General features: G+C 39.2%; 1 protein-coding gene across 1 annotated transcript in view; it reads left to right on the forward strand.

The window, feature by feature from the left end:
* Window positions 1-19,084, forward strand: part of ADCY2 (adenylate cyclase 2) — a 206,976-nt gene that overhangs the window by 16,329 nt on the left and 171,563 nt on the right. Inside the window, exon 2 of the mRNA XM_038175758.2 lies at window positions 2,277-2,474. Coding sequence (XP_038031686.1) covers window positions 2,277-2,474 — 198 coding nt within the window. The remainder of the gene's footprint in view (window positions 1-2,276; window positions 2,475-19,084) is intronic.

Raw genomic sequence — 19,084 nt, forward strand, 5'->3', positions numbered from 1 at the left:
CATGACAATTACCGAAACAAACTTCAGAGATGGGGATGAACAAAACCCACAGACTTTAGCGACATAAATCAGCAGCTCTTGTTATTACTAGTTAGGTTGGATATTTTGTTTGTTACTGTGCAGGATGACATCCACCTTACTTCACACAGCCCTGTGCTCATGCAGACACTTAGCTCTGTGCCTAGCATGAAGTTCGTAAGTTTGTTTTCAGTGAGACTGAGTGCTTAATATGTACATGTAATATCTGGAAGATTTTAGTGCTTGCCTTTCAGAGTTAGCATCATGACTTACAGTTTCTTGATTCTTTTGCTTACACCCTGATCATCAATTGCAGCGATACTTGGTTAAATGTGTGACTTTGTAAATTTAAAAGGGAAGAAGGAATAAAGACAGCTGAAGGATGAGCTGCCTTCTGTCGGCTCTCTGAAATGACTGCAAGGGCTGGTTTCAGAGCATGGAAAGCAGAAGGAAAATGTGGGTTATGGAAAACTGCTGCTGCAGCTTAGTTCTTGCAGTCAAAAACAGAAAAAGGAAAGGTAGCTTACACACGTTGTTTGAAAGGTGAGAAAGCATTAGCTCTAAGAAGTGCTGCCGGGCTTTCTCTTCGACTTTTTGGCGATACGTGAGGCATGGTACAGGAGAGATAACTCACAGCCTGCCCGATCAGGCGTAGGCTTCGATAGCAGCATTTCCCTGGGTTTCCAGCAGCCAGGGCGCTGGTTGCCCTGGTCTCGGAGCCATATGGCCGATGGCTAATGGTGCAAGCTGCATGGCGTAGCAGCTAACGAGCTTGGCAGAAAGTCAATCAGCGCCTCTGCTGGCCTGCCAAAGTCCAGAGTCTGGGGGTTGAGGTTCAGTTATGTGCTTGCCTGGGTCCATGGCTTCTGAAGCTCTGCTAGCTGAAGGTGTGGGCACACTCATTTGGACAGCGCATGTGCACTCACGGGCACAAACCCTGGAGTTTAAGGAGAGGGAGGTGAAAGATTCCCGCAGCATGTGTGCTTTCCTATAGACAGCAGGTTGTGTAACTTGTCTTTTATTGAGGTATGAAAGAAAAAATAAATAAATGCTGAAACACTATTTTGTTTGTTTGTTTTGCACTACCCGCAGCAAGTTATACACAAATAGGAAAGAAAAAAAATCAAAAAGATTTAAAGTAAAACTTTAAGCAAGCCACCAGTAAGTAAAATTTATCAGGCACTGATAAAGCAACTACAAAACTAGGGGAAAGGAAATGCCACTTCTTTGTGTTTTTGTCTTAAAAAACATCAAACGGGTACTTCAGATCATGCCAAAGATCTCACCAGCATGAGAAGTGGGTACGAAGCCTTTCTGCATGTGGTGTGAATTCGTGGAGGGTTTTTATGCTGTTGCTATAGTGTCATTTGGGGTCTGCTTTTGCAGTCTTTTTTTTTTACCAACTGCCTCAACCAATGAAGATTGTACAACCAACTTTGATGCAGTGCTGTACTACTTCAGCCAGGGATACTTTTGAACAAATATAGTAATATAAAAATAAATTTGTATTCTTTGTTAATGCATCTATTGCTAGATGATTTAAAAATATTAGTGTAGTAACTATGTGGGTTCTGTAAATAAATTCAGTTCTTGTTTATTCTGAATCTCATTTCCAGTTAGGTTCCAGTCCTTGCTCTGTGTGTTGCTTACACATTTCAAAGTAAGCAGTTGCTAGGAAAAATGCGCATATGTAGTCTAGAGTACAGCCTTACAGATGAATGCTTCAAACAGAAGCAAGATGTATAGTGCCTGGTAGATATCACTGTCAGAAAAATAAGGCTGTTATGGATTTAGGGACACAGTGTCGATTTGGGAAGTATTTTGACAGCTGCATTCTTCAGTGGTGATGCTTGAATTTCACCTGCAAACCACAGTGACCACAGAAATCTTTTGAAATCCGGAGCAGAGAACCTGCGCTGCTTCTGCAGATGGGGTTTGCCTTTTAATTCTCTTAGTCCTTCAGGCCTAGCACATTACTGTTGCGTGAGTTAGTTTTCTTAATCTGCTTCAATGACTGTATTTCTTAATTCAGCAGAAGAAGTAGTTGGGTGGTTAATAGTTGTTTATGAAGTTAGTACTTCAAATTAGAGCTTCTTACAGTGAAATAAATCCTATTTTGATTCATATCACTTGATACTTGATTCATATTATCATGTCTTTCTGAGATCTCAGTGTGCAGTCAGTTAAGAGTATCTTGTCCTTGTCTGACCTTTAAGTACATCAGTTTTTAACTTCCTTTTATTTTCCTTTGTTTCCAGGAAATTGAAGACCACGTGGCATTTTTAATAACTGTTCCAACAGCCCTAGCAATTTTTTTTGCTATATTTATCCTTGTCTGCGTAGAACCTGTCTTCAAGAAGCTGCTCCGTATATTTTCGCTGGTGGTCTGGGTATGTCTGGTTGCCATGGGATATCTCTTTATGTGTTTTGGAGGAATCATCTGTCCCTGGGACCAGGTAAGACTGTTGTTATTATTACTTTTACTTCCACTGGCCAGATTTTCAAGAGCCATTCTATGCAAAAGTATCAACGTTAATTTTTTGTGGGATGTCTAATAAAATGTTTTTGTGATCAAGTGTTTGCATGCTAAGACTTCCAGCATCTGTTTTATAAATGATAAAAAGATGTGTATACTTCACGTATGGAGGATTTTACATTTATGATTTAAGCTTCTTGGGATAATGAACATTTGATTTCAGTCACCACCTTCCTTGTATAATGAACGTTTGATGCTAGTGACCAATTAACATGTCAGAAGTGCTAGTTTTATTCAAGACTATCTTCAGCTTAAGGTGTTACTGCTCTCAATTTAGTAGTCTTCAAGATGTTCTCTTACAACGCATGAGGAAAAAGGATTGGGAGTTTCCTATCTAGAGAAATACACGAGTACAGAAACAATGTATTACCCTTAATGTTTAAAAAAAATAATTAAAGAAGAAAAAGCAAAGGTATAGTTGCCTCTTAATAGCAGCAGTTTTGAAATATTAATAAATGGTGTGTATTATCCAAAGCTGTTCCTGATAGATTCTTCTGTGTTCTGCTATATCCTTGTCCTTTCCTCTCTACATGGAAATGCTCCTGAAATACTCACTGTAAAACTCTTTACAGGGTGCAAGAAAACTTTTAAGTATATAAATGTGTCCTCTGAAAATTCTGTGTTGAGCATCATTTTGGTATAACCTTTAAATTGCAGTATACTATCTGTGATGCCTTCTATGTCTTTAAGATAAACCTGAAACAATTTCTCTTACTTGTTATTTGGATCTTGCAGAGACTTATGCAAATACTGAACTTTAAGTATGCAACTAGTTCCTATGAAGTCCTTGATTCAAATGATTTAAATTGCTGATGTATGTTGTTAATATTAGTTCAGGAGCCCTTACCTCTGTGAGTGATTCTATATTTTCTTTTTCTTGGAAGTTTCAGGGATTAATTATCTGTGAATCTGTTTTTTTGTATTTGGAACTACCAAAGCAGGCCACACTTGAATGTGATAAAAAGAAAATTAGAACATGCAATATTTTTCTCTAGATAGAGATTTCAGCATGGGTGTGCCCGTATCTTTGTGATATCAAGTCTAGGTACTTCACATGGTCTTACTTTGTTGTTTTATTTATTTTCATCTCCAGATGTGGGATGTCATGGTAGAATATTTCAAGCTTTTGAGCTTAGATGCATATATTTTTTGCCATGTTATTTTTTCATTGCAAATTCTACAGAGTTTCATTTTGTTATTTGAGAGAGATAATAATGATTTTCCAAAGCATGTGGCATGAAAGAGATCTAAAATGGATTCTGCTATTGCAGTCTTGGTGTTGTGTTTAGGCAGTCAAGGTGGTTTGTCCTGCTCTACTTCTTTCGTAGGGAAATAGAGGCATTCCCATAGCACCAGAGAGACCTGGCTGGCCATCTGCAGCAGGAAGGGCTGCAGAGCTCTTGGGAGAGGCATCGTCTTTGAGCAGGTTGCCAGGACACAAGTAGTCGGATGTTTCAGTCTGTTCCTTGGTTGGCATGCAAGAGCTGCTTGGAAAGAGGACACCTGGGAGCAAGCAGCGTTGGTTGATCTGCCTGCAGCAGCCCCTGTCTTTGCCTAGTGCTGCTCTGGGAGCGGGCAGGGCTCTTCCAGACAGCACTGTCCGTACTTCCAGCCCCCGCTGACTGTACGTGGCTTAGCTGGGCTGTGCTGTGTGCTCATCCTCTGCCAGGAGAGGTGCTGGGGCAGGGTGGCCCTTTACCACTTCTGGAAGTCGAGTTGTCTCAGGGCTCCCTGCACTGGGACAGTTCACTGTCCCAGAATAAATTTTCATCCTTTGAATAGCAGCGCTGTCTTGGTGTTTGCTTCTGTAGGCATACTTTTACCTACTGTCAGTTAAGAGTTACCTACAGAAATATGGAAATCATTCTGAGAGTTTGACATCTTACACAACAGGCTAATACCCAGTTTAATGAAAAAAAAAAAAAAGCAGCCAGTAGTACAATACTGCTGTGTATTCCTGTAATGTTGGTGTTTTGATTGCTCTGAATCAGGACTATGTAGGTCAGTAATCAATGTTCTCCCCTATAATTATATATTAAAGCAAATATGAAAAATCCTTCCTTAGGGGTTACTGACAGATTCTTTCCTAGTTTTACATTTTGTGAATTTAAAAGACATTTTGCTTGGTTTATTAGGGTCTTTTTCTTGTTCCTTTATGCTTTTATGAAAGAAAAGAAATATGAAGTAAAATTTAAATTAGTTCTGTTTCAAACATATCCTTGTCAAAATAACTAATTGGAAAATTATCAAAATAATAAAAAAGAACCAGTTCAGGTCCAATTATTTACTAAACAGGTGCTTTACTTTCATTTTCTTCAAACTAAAGCCTAACTTTTGTTCTGGCCTAGCAGGGTTTTAAAATACTCTTTTCATCATATCGTTCATGTCTTCTGAATCCTGCGCTTGTTAAAAATATGGAATTTCTTAATAGCACTAGTAACTGCTGAAAGATACATTTCCTGCATACCATAGTTTATAGAAAGAATGTGTTGTTTTCTCATTTGTGCACTGACCTCCTCCCCTAACTCAAAAGGCAACCCTGCATCCTTTGTTTTCTGGCTTGATGGTTTTAATGTTCTTTTGGGCTGTTTTTAAGTGGTAAATGCCAATTTTCTCTGTTGTTGAAGGTACCTCAGGTGTGAATTTGCTGCTTTTGTTTATAATGAAAATACAACTTTGGAGAGACTATTTTAGTTATGAACTCAATATATATTTAATGCAGAGCAGTTCCCCCTGTGCCTGCAGGCACATAGCTCAAATAACTTTCACGAACAATGGAGGACTGAAAATGAAGCGGCCAGTCAGCGCCATTGTTTTGCGTTAAGAGTCCTGTGGGCTGGTATGAAGTAAGTGCAAATCATAATTGGTTTCAGCTTGCTTTTGTTGTCCCTGCAGACCGCTTTTATCTGTCTGCATTTCCTTGTCTCTTGTTCAGCTGCAGCTACAGCTTTGGAGAGAAAGCCATTATCAGGTGTGGATCTGGCCGCGTTTTGAAGGGGGTAGCGGGCGGCTGCAGACTCTTGCTTCATCCCTGGGGCCTGTCTGCAAGCCCTGTACTGGCTCCTTAATTGCCTGCTGAGCCTGATCCAAAGGCTGTAGCTGGCACTCAGCTGCATGGGAGTAATCATGAACCCATCCACGAGCGGAGACAATTTGCAGGATGTTTGCATTATCAACCTTACCAACTAACTTAACTCCTCACTTAGCCCAAGCTCTCTCACTCCTCTTTATGGATGGTGAAGAGAAGCAAGTGCAGTGAGAGAAAGATGGAGAGAGTACCACCTAGGCAGTGGGTGGCTTTACATGGAAAAATTAGGGCAATGGTGGCCAATACTCTTGGTATCTGACAAGCTATCATTATCATGTGGCAGCCCTCTCTCAGTGCTGTCAGTCTGTGAGTACCAGACTTGGCAGTGAAGCTTCCTGCTTTTCCTGGTCGCCCAGGAAACTTCGGTGTTTTGATAGAACCTACAAACACAAGACTGAATTACAGCCCAACGGAGGGAGGCTGAGCTGTCTGCAGGAGGTCTGGCAGGAGTCACAGGGCACCTAGCTGGGGTTGGTAGGAAAGAAGCAGAGCAAAGGGGGTCACGTAACAGCTGAGACAGAGTTATTGCCTGCTAGCAGGTCTTTCCAAATCTAAGATGTGAGTGATAATATGTGGGGATGGTTTTAGTGAGGAAAGACCCCAGGAAGATGTTTAGAAAAGTCAATGCCACGATCAGTAGATGGTGTGTTTGGTGGAAAGCCACTATTGCACAGCAGGCAAGCTGAGGAAGCAGTGCTGATGGAGAAGGGTGATATTGTTGTATTAGGACTTAAAAGAAAGGTTCTGCTTTCTAACAAAATGTAAATCCAGTACCTATCTGTAAAGTTACATGCCAGAGGATGAATTTAAATTACTTTCCTCTTGTCTCACTGACAGTATAGTTATTGTACAACAGTTGCCTTTCTGTGTCATCCTTTGACATGTCTAATACTTCCTCAGCCTTTTATACAGGGTGTGTGTAAATATGTCATAGCTCATTGATATCAAGGGGTAAGAAGAGCTCTTAAGGCATACAGTGGATGGTAAAAAAAAAAGCGGGTAATTATACAGCATTATGCTAGTCTAATGAATTCTATCGTTGCTGGATTTTGGTATTCAACTCTATTTAGTTATAAATGCACAGCCCAGGCACCAGATGTGTTCCTCCATGTCTATATTCAGTTACAGCAAAGAAATTACTTCAAGCAGGATTTGACACTTCTGATTTCCAAAAAAAAATTATCTATGGAGTGATGTGTTTAGAATATATGTTTCGCTATTTTATTCTAAATGCTACTTTTTGAGCTGAATCTAGAGGGCTTCTTTGTTTTGTTTTAATGTGTGAATAGAATAGAATAGAATAGAATAGAATAGAATAGAATAGAATAGAATAGAATAGAATAGAATAGAATAGAATAGAATAGAATAGAATAGGTTTACTTCAGATGGATGAGACCTTCAAAGAACATGTAGTCCAAATTCCAGACCACTTCAGGGCTAACCAAAAGTTAAAGCGTATTATTGAGGTCATTGTCCAAATGCCTCTTGTACATTGACAAGCATGGGGCATCAACAGTGATAGGCATGAGGGTTGGAACTAGATGATCTTTAAGGTTCCTTCCAACCTGAGCCATTCAGTGATCAACTACCTCGCTAGAAAGCCTTTTGCAGTGTTTGTCTGCCCTCATGGTAAAGAAATTTTTCCTCATGTCTAGTCTGACTGTCCCCTGTTGCAGCTTTGTGGTGTTCCTGCTCCTCCTGCCATTGGTGACCAGGGAGAAGAGACCAATGCCTCCTTCTCCACTTCGCCTCCTCAGGAAGTTGTAGAGAGCAGAGAGGTCACCTATTGGCTTTCTTTTCTCCAAGCTAGACAAGCCAAGTGTCCTCAGACTGTCCTCTAAGCAGTTGTTGTTAGGGAGTGTTGTTATGGAGGAGGTGTTCTTGTGGAGTGGTTGATTTCAGGCCTCAGAGCTCTGATGATGTACAAAAGTGTAGGCCAAATTTTCAGTGTTGGTACTGTGTTCAGTTTTGTACCCCTCACTACAAGAAGGACGTTGAGGCCCTGGAGCGTGTCCAGATAGGGCTACGAAGCTGGTGAAGGGCCTGGAGCACATGTCCTATGAGGATCAGCTGAGGGAACTGGGAGTGTTTAGTCTGGCTCAGGGCAGGCCTTATTGCTCTCTACAGCTACCTGAAAGGAAGGTGTGGGGAGCTGAGGGTCGGACTCTTCTCACAGATAACTAGGGATAGGACTAGAGGGAGTGGCCTCAAGTTGTGCCTGGGAAGGTTTAGGTTGGGAACGAGGAGACATTTCTTCTCAACAGGATCAGTCAGTCATTGGAATAGGTTGCCCAGGGAAGTGGTGGAGTCACCATGCCTGGGGGTGTGCAAGGAAAGGTTGGGCGTGGTGCTTGGGGACATGGTTTAGTGGGTGACATTGGTGGTAGGGGGACGGTCAGGCCAGATGATCTTGGAGGTCTTTTCCAACCTTAACAATTCTATGATTCTATAATTGTATGATTATTATTCTCATTTTCTTTGATATTCTCTTGGTATCTGAAGATACCAGTGGGGCCACTGCCTGTGTGAGGGCTCTTGAGGCAATGTGGGGCCTGTGCCTCTGAAGGAAGATGTAGAGTTGTGTTTAGAGGTGAGCAAAGCGAAAGGTGCAGCACCGGAGAGGTGTGTGTGCCTTTGGCAGGTCTGAGCTCCCAGTTGCACAAGACAGCTGTGTCTGTGGCAAGCTGGATGTGTTCATGGAAAAGAAAGAACATTTTTTGCACCAAATTACTTAGGGCCTCATTTTCACACCTTCCTTGGGACCTCATTATCTGAAGTTGGCCCTGATGTAAATTACTAATAAAATGTGCAGTTAAGCAGTGGCAAAACAGTAAGATGTTTGAGTAGGAGAACAGGATGGGTGCTAGTGATGTTCCTGCAGCACAGGAAAGCATGGATAACTTATAGTGAACTCTGCAGAGTGCTCAGGATCTGGAGTAGGAGGAGGCTTGCCATTTTTTCAAGCTCAAGGGTAATCAGATCATCAGGAATTAGTATCCTGAGTGAGGAACTGTATCTTGCAGGAGCATGGTGTAAAAGTTACCTGAAAAAGGACTTACGGAAAACCAGGTAGCCTGTTTGAAAAGGTGAAAATATTGTGCTTTAGGAATAGGTGTGATAGAAAAGGAAGAAACTCAGAATCCACAAGTTACAAGTCCTGTTTGCAGTGATATTTGAGGAAGGAGAAGGACAGATTATTTTTATCTTAATATTCCTTTTTTTTTTTTTAGACATATGAAGGCACAGGCTTAATAGCAAGACATTTTAATGTGTTTGTCAAGTCTGGTATGGCTATATCTGTATATAAGAGAGGAAAAAGCTGAGCTACTAAAGACCTGCCAGCTTGTCATTAAAATCAGTAATATGGTAGATTAATACAGTAAAATTGTGTGTGGAGCCTTTGAACACCCTGTTAGCATAACTAATATGCCATTGTTAACCTTTGGTATGTGATGGCAGCATGTTTGAGGAAAGAGAACTGATTTCTTTTTTAAGTAGTTTAAGCAATTTTGTAAAAATAAAATAAAATAAAATCTGTTTTAGTGCCAAATGGTAAACCAGAAGGAAAGCTAGAGGAGATGGGAGTTATCAAAGTAACTGTAAATATAGGCAAAGGGAGGTGGCAGCTGGGGCGACTTCAGAGAGCATCAGACACAAGGAAGATTGCTGGTTCAATTTCTTGGGGAGCTCTCTGGGGAATGATTGCCTTTATTAGTGCTTTTTGCCAGTGGTGGGGCAACAGAATGTCACTGCTGTAATGAAGGTTGTTGATGGCACAGCTAAGAGTCCTAAGACCGCAGAGGATCAGGATGTTACAGGGGAAGAACAGCATGACCTTGAGGACTGTAGTAATAGCAACTAGATGAAATTTAATAATACAAAGTGCTAGGTGCTTGCATTTGGGAACTAACAGCAGAAATTTCAGCTATAGGCCAAGAGATCATCAGGAGAAAATGAGCAGGGACAAGCAGCATCAAGAGGAGGCGCATTAGTTGGTCATTTAGTCATTATGGTATGAACCCATAAAAGGATCAGTTACAATGGCAAAATGTCCAGATAAGGCACTGATGAACCTCTCCTGGATCACTATGTATGTTTCTGGTCACCTGCATTTGAAAGGATAAACTGAAACTGCAACAAATGAAGCAAGTGAGATCACCAGGACAAAGAAGAGAGCCTGTTTTGTGAGAGAAGAGTTTGACTTGGGTATAGAGGAGCAGAACAGAAGAATGCTGAGAGTGGTGTGACTGCCATCTACAGATAATCTCTGGTTGTAAACACCAGGCTGGAGGAGAAGGTACTGAAGGTCTGTTTACACACAAGCACACACACACACACACACACATCAAGCAGCCAGAAATGAAATTTAAACTCGAAATTGGAATAAATCCCTTAGCCACTAGAGCACTGAGTTTGTGGAGTGGCTTTCCAGACAGGATAATAAGCATTAAACTAATTAATTGGTTTTACGGTGGAATGCTGTCCTTTTTTTTAAGAGTCATTCTGTGTATTTAGTAGCAGGGAAATAGACCGGTGATCCAGGAGCATCGTTTTAGTCCCCTAGTCCTATACATTACTTATATCCTGGGGATTAGTGAACTAGTCTAAATGAAGATTTACTTTGTACCTGAAGTGCATACCAAAACTAAAGAGATGGATCTTCTGAGTTATAAAAGCTGATTTTTTTTTTTTTATTTAAATGTCTTTTATCCTTCCAGAGTTCTTCTGGAGCAGTAGTCTTAAAAAATATAATATCAGGGTATAATAATCTAGCTATATTTCTGATCTCTAGAGGCAATTATTGTAAGTCTTATGAGAGAGGTTTGATGTAATATGAACCAGAAGAGACTGAATGTTTCCTACACCTTTATCAGAAGAACCTTATGAAAGCTCAGATTTCTGCTAGTTTATTTTTCTTTACTCCATTTCCTTTAGTGATTTTTCCATCTCAAATCATAAAATTAAGTACAAAGGCTGAACTGATTGCAGATTTCATCAAGATTATTACATATCTTATGTGCGTTGTGATGTTTACTGTGCAAGTCATGTGATTCAATTTTGCTATGGAAAGCATTAACGTAGCTCCGTAGAAGTACAATAAAAACATATGTCTCAGATAAATATGCAAAATTGAATGTGGAAAGCTTTTTCCTCTGTGATGGGAAAGAATACTTATCAATAAATCTGTTAATGTTTCCGAGAGTACTGAAAACAAGCAATACAAATTTGAATATCATCACATTGTTCTGATGTTGCTGAAGTCGAGACCAAATGACAAATAGAAATTAATAATTCAAGCCATTCATAAGGCTTCTTATGTGCTTAATAATTGATTTGACATTAGGAAATAAACATTTTAATAATTTTATACTACACAGTAGTTAACAATCACTTGCATGATGGAGCTACAGGAGAACCGTTAAAGAAGCTATACAGAATTTCTTGTTAGCGAAGTATAATTTAGAGCAGCTATAGAAGCCTTTTCCTTTCATTGAAATTATTTTTCACTTAGAAATGTGGCAATTTGCCTGACTTCCAGGAGGAGAGGTTTTGGCATGACACTGCATGAGTCTTTTGGTCAGCAATTTTACTTTGATTACCTGCCTGCCATGGCAATTCTCATCCCTGTACCTGGCCATGGATATGCTGCTGTACACTTGTACTTTTGTGTATTAGGTAGTGAAGGGGTGTATCATCAGAGATAATGACCTTTAGTCATCTTTCACCATTTGTCTCAAATCTGTTTGCAATTTTCTAATGCTGTAATAATTAAGGTAGCAAGATATTACAGAGCAAAAATAAAATGGATGGTGTGAAAATGTTTCTTAAAAGCTGCATAAGATCTCAGTTTACTCATTTGATGGTGTTCCCTGTTTCTGTTCAATGTATCTTTTGAAGGTTTTGGTACAACTATTGTGATAAATAAACAAATCTGGATTGTCAGAGGATTACTTCTCCATTAGGTCAGGAGGCAGGTAGCAGAATTTCTCCTTTTGTGCTTGCAGTTTGTAATATGCTGTTTGTGAGATACATTTCAGTCAGTTTCAGTTTCACTTGCAAATCTACAAATCTGAAAAAAATACAAATCTATAGTGCAGGCCAAGTAGTAGAAAACATTGCTTACAATAAATTAACAAATACTTGAAGATGGTTTGGCTTGCTGTTACAAATTTGTTGACTAGTAAGATGCTAAGCATACTTTTCAGACATTATCCCTCTATAACTCTGTGAATAAGGATGGGTAGGTTCTGGAATGAAATAGAAATAAAATATGTATGAGAAATAGATGTAATACATTAATTAGTAACAAATATTCCTAGTATAGCAATATATTTCCAGTTAATAACCCTAAAATTAAAAAAAACCCACTTGATCTTAAAACTGAATTTACATTAATTTTGTGTCTTTAGTACTTAATTCTAATAGATATCAAAAAGGTTTTGTAGCACAGAAGACATCTTAAGTTTTCTAGTAGCATTTACAACTGATTGTTAAACCCTTTAAACACTCTGTGTAATATTATGAAAGCAGAAGATGATGTAGAAATATTTTTGATACAGCAAGGTCACTCAGTATGAGTTGTAGGAGATACATGTTTACATCTGATGTTTCTATATGTTTATATATCTTTTATGTATCCATATAAATAACTTAATTTATAAAATCTGTATGAATAAAATTTTACAAGTGTCTTATAAACAAGTAAATATATTCATAAAAATCTGCTATTGTATTATTCCAGTTGAATTTAATTTCTTTTGTAAAGAATTATGTATAATCTAACTAAAATTTAAATTAGGTAAATGATAGATAAATTATAAATTGTAAATGTATTAAGAACTAGAAGACAGGTGTTCTTTCAAAAAGTTATTAATGTTCATTTAGAGATTTTTGTTTTGTTTTGTTTTGCTATGTGATTAAGAAATTTCTTTTGTGTACTAATCGCTGTATGTTGCTTGGTTATTGGGACCTAGCTTTTATATTTATATTGGCTTAATTCAGCAGTAAGCTGTCCAGAAAAACAGGAAGGAGAAAAATAATGGACCAAGATAATAGTCAGTTCTCAGAAAACAGTGTTGCTGAGGGACAATCCCAGAAGTATTTATCTTTTATGATTTTGCTATCTCTTTAGGTAATGTATGGGACCAATTTACCCGTTGATATGGCTGAGAACAGGAGAGGCAAAAGGACTTTGTCAGGTTTCAAATGGAGTGGTCTTTCTAAAGAGAACCAGTAACCACTTGCGAGATCCAAACTTGGGAGGACACAACATCTCCCAGCTTCCTTGTTGTAGAAAACCTTAGCATTTTACATCACAGCCACAGGACTTTAAAAGCTTTGTTCATCAAAAATGAACAGAACTTGAGTTCTAAGAAGCAGGGTGAGGACAGTGAACAGTAAGTATTGTAAGCCAAAGCTCAGGCTAGGCATTATTGGTGTGCAAAAATTGAAACAAAACAAAACTCACAACAACAAAAAAAACACAAACACCACCATGAAATGAAAGAAGTTTCATGCTGAGCAACCAAGAAACCAAAACAATTGCACACAGCCCTGTATCTGTGATAATCGGAGAAAAACCTTTTCAGTCTATCAGGGAAAAAACAACCTCTGCCCTTCACATACGCAAGGCATAAAACACATTACATTTTCTTGCAGTGGAGCATACAGTATTGTGCCAGTTAGGAAAAACACAAATTTATGTTATTACTACACTTTTCTATTTATTTTACAGTTTAAAATAATCTGCTGTAAAATTACACATTTGTCAGAAGTATAACTTTTGTTCAATATCTTATGCTCTTGCATTATGTTCCTACAATCATGGAATCATGGAATGGTTTGGGTCGGAAGGGAGCTTAAAGATCACCAAGTTCCAATCCCCTGCCATGGGCAGGGACACCTCCCACCAGACCAGGTTGCCCAATGCTGCGTCCAGCCTGGCCTTGACCACTTCCAGGGATAGGGCATATTGTTCTTGAAGAGTTAATTTTGGCAGTTTAATACTTGACTGCGTATTAATCATGTTGCAGTACAAATTGCATTTTTCTTATTTGCTTCTTGTACATACTGTTTTGACCTAATATATACATATATATATATATATATATACACACATGCATAAATTCTGTATTCGTAATTAGTTTTATATGCCTTATTTTCAAGGTATTTTCTGCATGCTTTGTTTTCAAGGCACTATTCTTGCTTAAATAGGCAAACCTGAATCTCTTCTTAAATGTTCTGCTTTCTGTAACCTTTGAATGATTTGCAAATATCTTTGTTTTACAAGGATCATATTCAAGATTGCAGGTGGAGTGATGGCTTAGACAGTAACTACAATCTCCCTGACTCATGTCTCCATGTGGTATTACAAAGTAATTTGCATTTTGTAATCTGCATAGTCTCTTTCCACAGTAGTGCTTTCTAGATTTCTTCCTGGTTGTAATAACTCTGAGGTTGTTTCTGTAATCTATCAGTTTGTACATTTTCAGTATGAATGTCCATTGACTGTTTTCTGCTTGTTTTGCCTATCACACAGTTCCTTTGTATTCCTGTTTCTGCAGTTGCTTTTACACATTTCCTCCTAATTTTGCATCCTCTTCTCATATTTAACGTGACAGTTGTCTTCTCTCCCACTTATTAATGAAGACAGCCTTTCTTCAATGCAACACTTTATAATTTTTCATCACTCTGTATTTTGTCTTGCAGCCAGCTGTAGTCTTCATAAAAATACAGTTTCTCTTCTTCAATATGGATGAGTTTATGTAGATACTAGCTACCAATATTTTTAGGTGTCATTAGTGATGTTAGTGGTACAAGTTCAAATATCTGAGGGATCTGTTAAGAGTTCTGTAAAATTTCCCTTGACCACACTTGCAGTTCTACCAAAAGAAAAAAAAAAAAAGAAAAAAAAAAAAAGAAAAAAAAACACCTATATGGGTTTATGGATTATTTTTTTTTTCCATTTTGATAGGTATATGAGTAATTAAAATATTATGCTTTATTTCTTCCAGATTCTTAGTATTTTTCATTTTTTTGTTTATTTGGGATATAAATGATCCTAAAGTAATGGATTTTACTTATATGACAGTCTTGTATTAATTTATCTTTATTATCATAGAATCATAGAATGGTTTGGGTTGAAAAGGACCTGAAAGATCATCTAGTTCCACCTCCCCTGCAATGGGACCAACGTTATGTTGTCTTGATCATCAAATTGTTTTTCAAATAGTTTACAGTGATGAAGGAAATTGATTAAACAGTCTCTCATATTTTGAAGGTGAATGTTTAAACAAATCTTATGAAAAATATATGTGCCTGCAAACCTCTGTTTTCCATAAAGATCTAAAATAACCCAAATGCTTTATCACAATTAAATGAAACAGAGATTTGAGTAAGTCTTTTTCTTTTTTCCTCATGCTCTGATTACCCATTATGACTGCATATGTTATCTAATGACAGTTCCTGTCAGTGTGTACACATTACGTACACACATGTATAAACAAGTATAATACAGCGTTTTAAATCTCTTTCAGACAGATGAGATTACAGTTTTACTTAGATACATATGGATGCTTTTTCTTTTTCTTCTTGAAATATCCTGAATTTGCTTAGCATCTAGAAAATTATTTATGAATATCAAATATGATTTGGGGGTTTTGTCAGGTCCAATGGGGACAAACTGCCAGGTCTACCAGATCACCCAGATTTTTGACAAGGGAAGAAAATACATTGTCCATATAACGTTAATTTGTATATTTCATTAAAAAAGCTTGTATTTATTTCCATACTACCACCTAATTTGCTCTAGATGAGCACAACAGTAATGTTTCATACTCATTTCTGATGTAGGCAGATGATATATAGGATATCTTTCACCAGAGGGGCTAGCAAAAGAATCTCTACTTTAATACCTCTTAATTCCCTTTCTTTTCACTTTTTCTTATTTACTTTTAATTGAGTTTCAGAAAGCACTACTTTTCTGAAGCCATGTGAGCATTCTGCAAACTGCATTTTACAGTATTGCAGGGACGTGTAGTGGCCACTGAAGTCTGCTACAGATGGAAAATCTTTGCAGATCCAATTGCACATTGCTTCTGTGATTCATTATTTGACTAGCAGTAGCAAGCACAGATTGCAGAACAAAACAATGTTGCCTCGGTATTGTTGTAGGGCTTGGATTCTTCATTATTTACCATGCTGACCATCCACATGTAGTATGGATTTATAAATAAAATAGGATTTTTAAATAAAAAGTCAGGTTTCAGTTTTCAGTACTTCTGCAATTGTGTTACAACCTGTCTGAACAAAGCAGAAGGAGATTGCCAATGCAGATGTATCCCTTTATGGATGCTGTCACTGTTACAGTGCAAGAGGGCTGAAGGCAGAAGACAAGCCCACCACTGCTGCCTCTGGGCTTCTGCCTCCTGTTGTTTCCATCAGGTGAAGCCTGTGCCCCTTGGCAAATGGCTGCCATTCAGTATCAGTGGACTGAGCACCAGGATGCTGGAGAAATGTTGCTGGGCACAAGCATAGCAAAAGATGCACTGAAGAAACAGGTGAAGAAATCAGAAATCAGAAGAAATCAGAAATCAGTTAAAACTGTAAAAGAAATATAATCCTCATTTAAGCATAAGTTAGTGTAACCCAATGGTAAATAAAATCCCCAGTTGATTAGGCAAAGAGCAGCGTGCATTTTGCGTGTGCAGGAAGTAGACTTTAAACTCTTGTTATTTGTGTACTCAGTGGCAATGAATAGATGGGGTGGTAAACAAGTCTGAAAAAATACTGCAGGAGCTGTAAAAAGCTCACCGTTTTCTTTTTTGGAGTATTTTTGAGGTATAGAAGGTCAACAGTATTGTATATTTCATCTGTCATATTTGTAATAAAAATAACATACAAAATGTTTACAAACCCAATGGAATGTTTTTTGTTTTTTTAGTGGTTACCTTTTCATCAACTTTTTCTCCATTGACTGGCAAAATATCATCAGCATTAGTGACCTGTAGAGTAGCTAAGTGCTCTCCCTACACTTGTATGAAACTGATGTTCCAACCCCTCATTCCTCCTAATCAGCCTTAACTTTGAGATCCTCCAAAAGAATTTGTCATCTAAACCGCAGTTTCACAGTAAAAGACTCATAGCAGTATCTATGCAATTTAAATATTACTCTAGTTAGGTTTCTTCTTATTGTTAAGTAAATTAATACTTGAAAATCCCATTTTTCAGTTCTCAAACTGTTTTTTCCTTTTGTCATTGTTTTTCTGACTAAAGATACTGGATTATTTTTAGTGTTGAATTAATTGGATGGAACATTATTATTTAGGGCCATACATTTTGCACAACTAAAGCGAAGAGCTAAGGAAGAGGCAGTGCCTTTGTGGAGGTGACAGTCCTGGGCATCCTCCCAAACCTTCAAATCAAAGCCATGCATGAGGCTGACTTGTTGCAGTGTATGGATTACCATGCCATGGCGGGGGGGGGGGGGGGGGGGAGAAATCACAGTAGCACTGGTGCAGAGCTGCCGAGCTGCTCTGTGGAACCCCAAGTCCTTGTGATGCAGAAATATCCTCTGCCCCTGGATTCTCATCCCTGTTCCTTGAAATGTACGGTCTCTCACTCCTCCAACATACCCCAGCTCCTATACCCAGCCCCTTTTGTTCCAAGGAATCTCCTAAATTACCCCAGACTTCTCTAGGTAATTCCTCCTTTTCCCTCCATTCTTCCTTTTTAATGTCTCCTAGCCAGAAACCCCATGGTCAAGGTTCCCTGATTCTCCTGGACCCTCTCTCTGTCTCTGATATCTTAGGAGTCCCATTCTCAGTTTTTGCTGCAGTTTTGTCAGCTCAATGCTACTCTAGTTTCTTGTAGTTTCTCACCCCACTTTGACATGGTATTCTACTGCTTGCTGGCAGATTAGCAACCTTTTTTTTTTAAAAAAAAAAATAAATTAAAATACTCATGCCTGCTTTAACAGGTGGATCTTCAAAGAAGAATAACCATAAGCTCTGCTCTGGTATGATTTAAATGTCTCAAATGTGTATTATTTATAAAATCATTTTGGACAGGGCTCATGAGGGCAGGAAAAGTAGTGGGGCATGGCAAGTCTATTCATGATACAATTAAACCTGTTTATCACTTCTGAAGGTATCAAGTGATTCATTCTGATTTTCAAATTACCATCTCACTAATTTTCATTTAAACTTGTGGGATAGTGCATACCTGAAATACTAAGGCAATTTTCAGCATATGCTAATTTATATCTGTCAGGTTTTTGTTAAAATGAGAATGTTTCTACTAGTAGAAAGCAATATTTAAAAAACTGTGGGGAGTAAAGACAAATAAATAAATAAATAAAAAGCCTTAATGGCTGAAGTATTTAATTTCTGTTGATGCATAAAAACATTTAGAGCAGATCAGAAGTCATTATGCAATATCTTTCCCATTCTGGGGAGACTGGAAGGGGATGCAGGAGTCCAGATGCAGTTGCTAAAGTGCCACCAAATAAGAGAGGACAGTTTTTTTTGTTGTTGTTATTATTTTTGTTATTGTTATTTATTGCCCAGTCTTATGAAAAATTCCTCCTAATGAAGCATCCTGAATGGACCTTAATGCTGCACTCCAGCACTTCGTCCTGGCAGACCTTCTCAGCAGAAGTATTTTGCTTCTTCAGAGGAGCAACCCTCTCCCTAACAGCTTTGGCTGATCTGCAGCTCTTCTTTGCGCATTGCCACGGAAGGTGCGGCTTCCTCTTCAAGCAGCCATGGGGCAGCCTTCTTGTCCTCACACAGAGACATCGCCGGGCTCCAGGTCCCAAGGTCCACTGTGGCTCTCTGAGGGGTTCCTTCTGCCGCCCTGGTGCAGCATCCCAGAGGAAGCCAAGTCCCCTCTCGTCCACTCCTTGAGACTCCCTCCGTGCAGAAGAGATGACACCTCTGGACGAGGTGGGGGTGGGGGATGGAGGATGGGGGAAAGGGAAGGGAAGGGAAGGATGGCCGTGCTATGAGGCACGGCGGCCGGGCCGTGGATAAGGAGCTGGTGGTCTGCTCCTGCGGTGCCGCCGATGGATCTTGGCAGCTGGGAGCCCAGGCACGTCGATGTCCATTGCCTCATCTGGAGGTGGATCCACCTCCATCAGGTCTTCATCCAGAGGCAGATCCACCTCCATGGGCTCCACAGCGCCGGGCACCGCTCCTATGCCACGGGCGCCAGACCTCTTCCACTTCCTCAAAACAGGCAGTGGCCGCCTTCTCTTTGCTCTGAGGACAGAATCCTCTCTGGACCCACGCAAGCGTGGGCAGCCTTCGCTCCAGGTCCTCTTCCTCCCATTCATGATGGCTGTAAGAGGGCCTGGAAGCTCAGCGAGTGGCGGGCCCTGCGCAGGGGCCTTTTATAGGGCCCAGCACAATCCGGGGGGCAGATGCCACTGTGACATCAGGAAG

Source organism: Anas platyrhynchos, chromosome 2 (assembly GCF_047663525.1).
Source record: "Anas platyrhynchos isolate ZD024472 breed Pekin duck chromosome 2, IASCAAS_PekinDuck_T2T, whole genome shotgun sequence".
Lineage (NCBI taxonomy): Eukaryota > Metazoa > Chordata > Aves > Anseriformes > Anatidae > Anas > Anas platyrhynchos.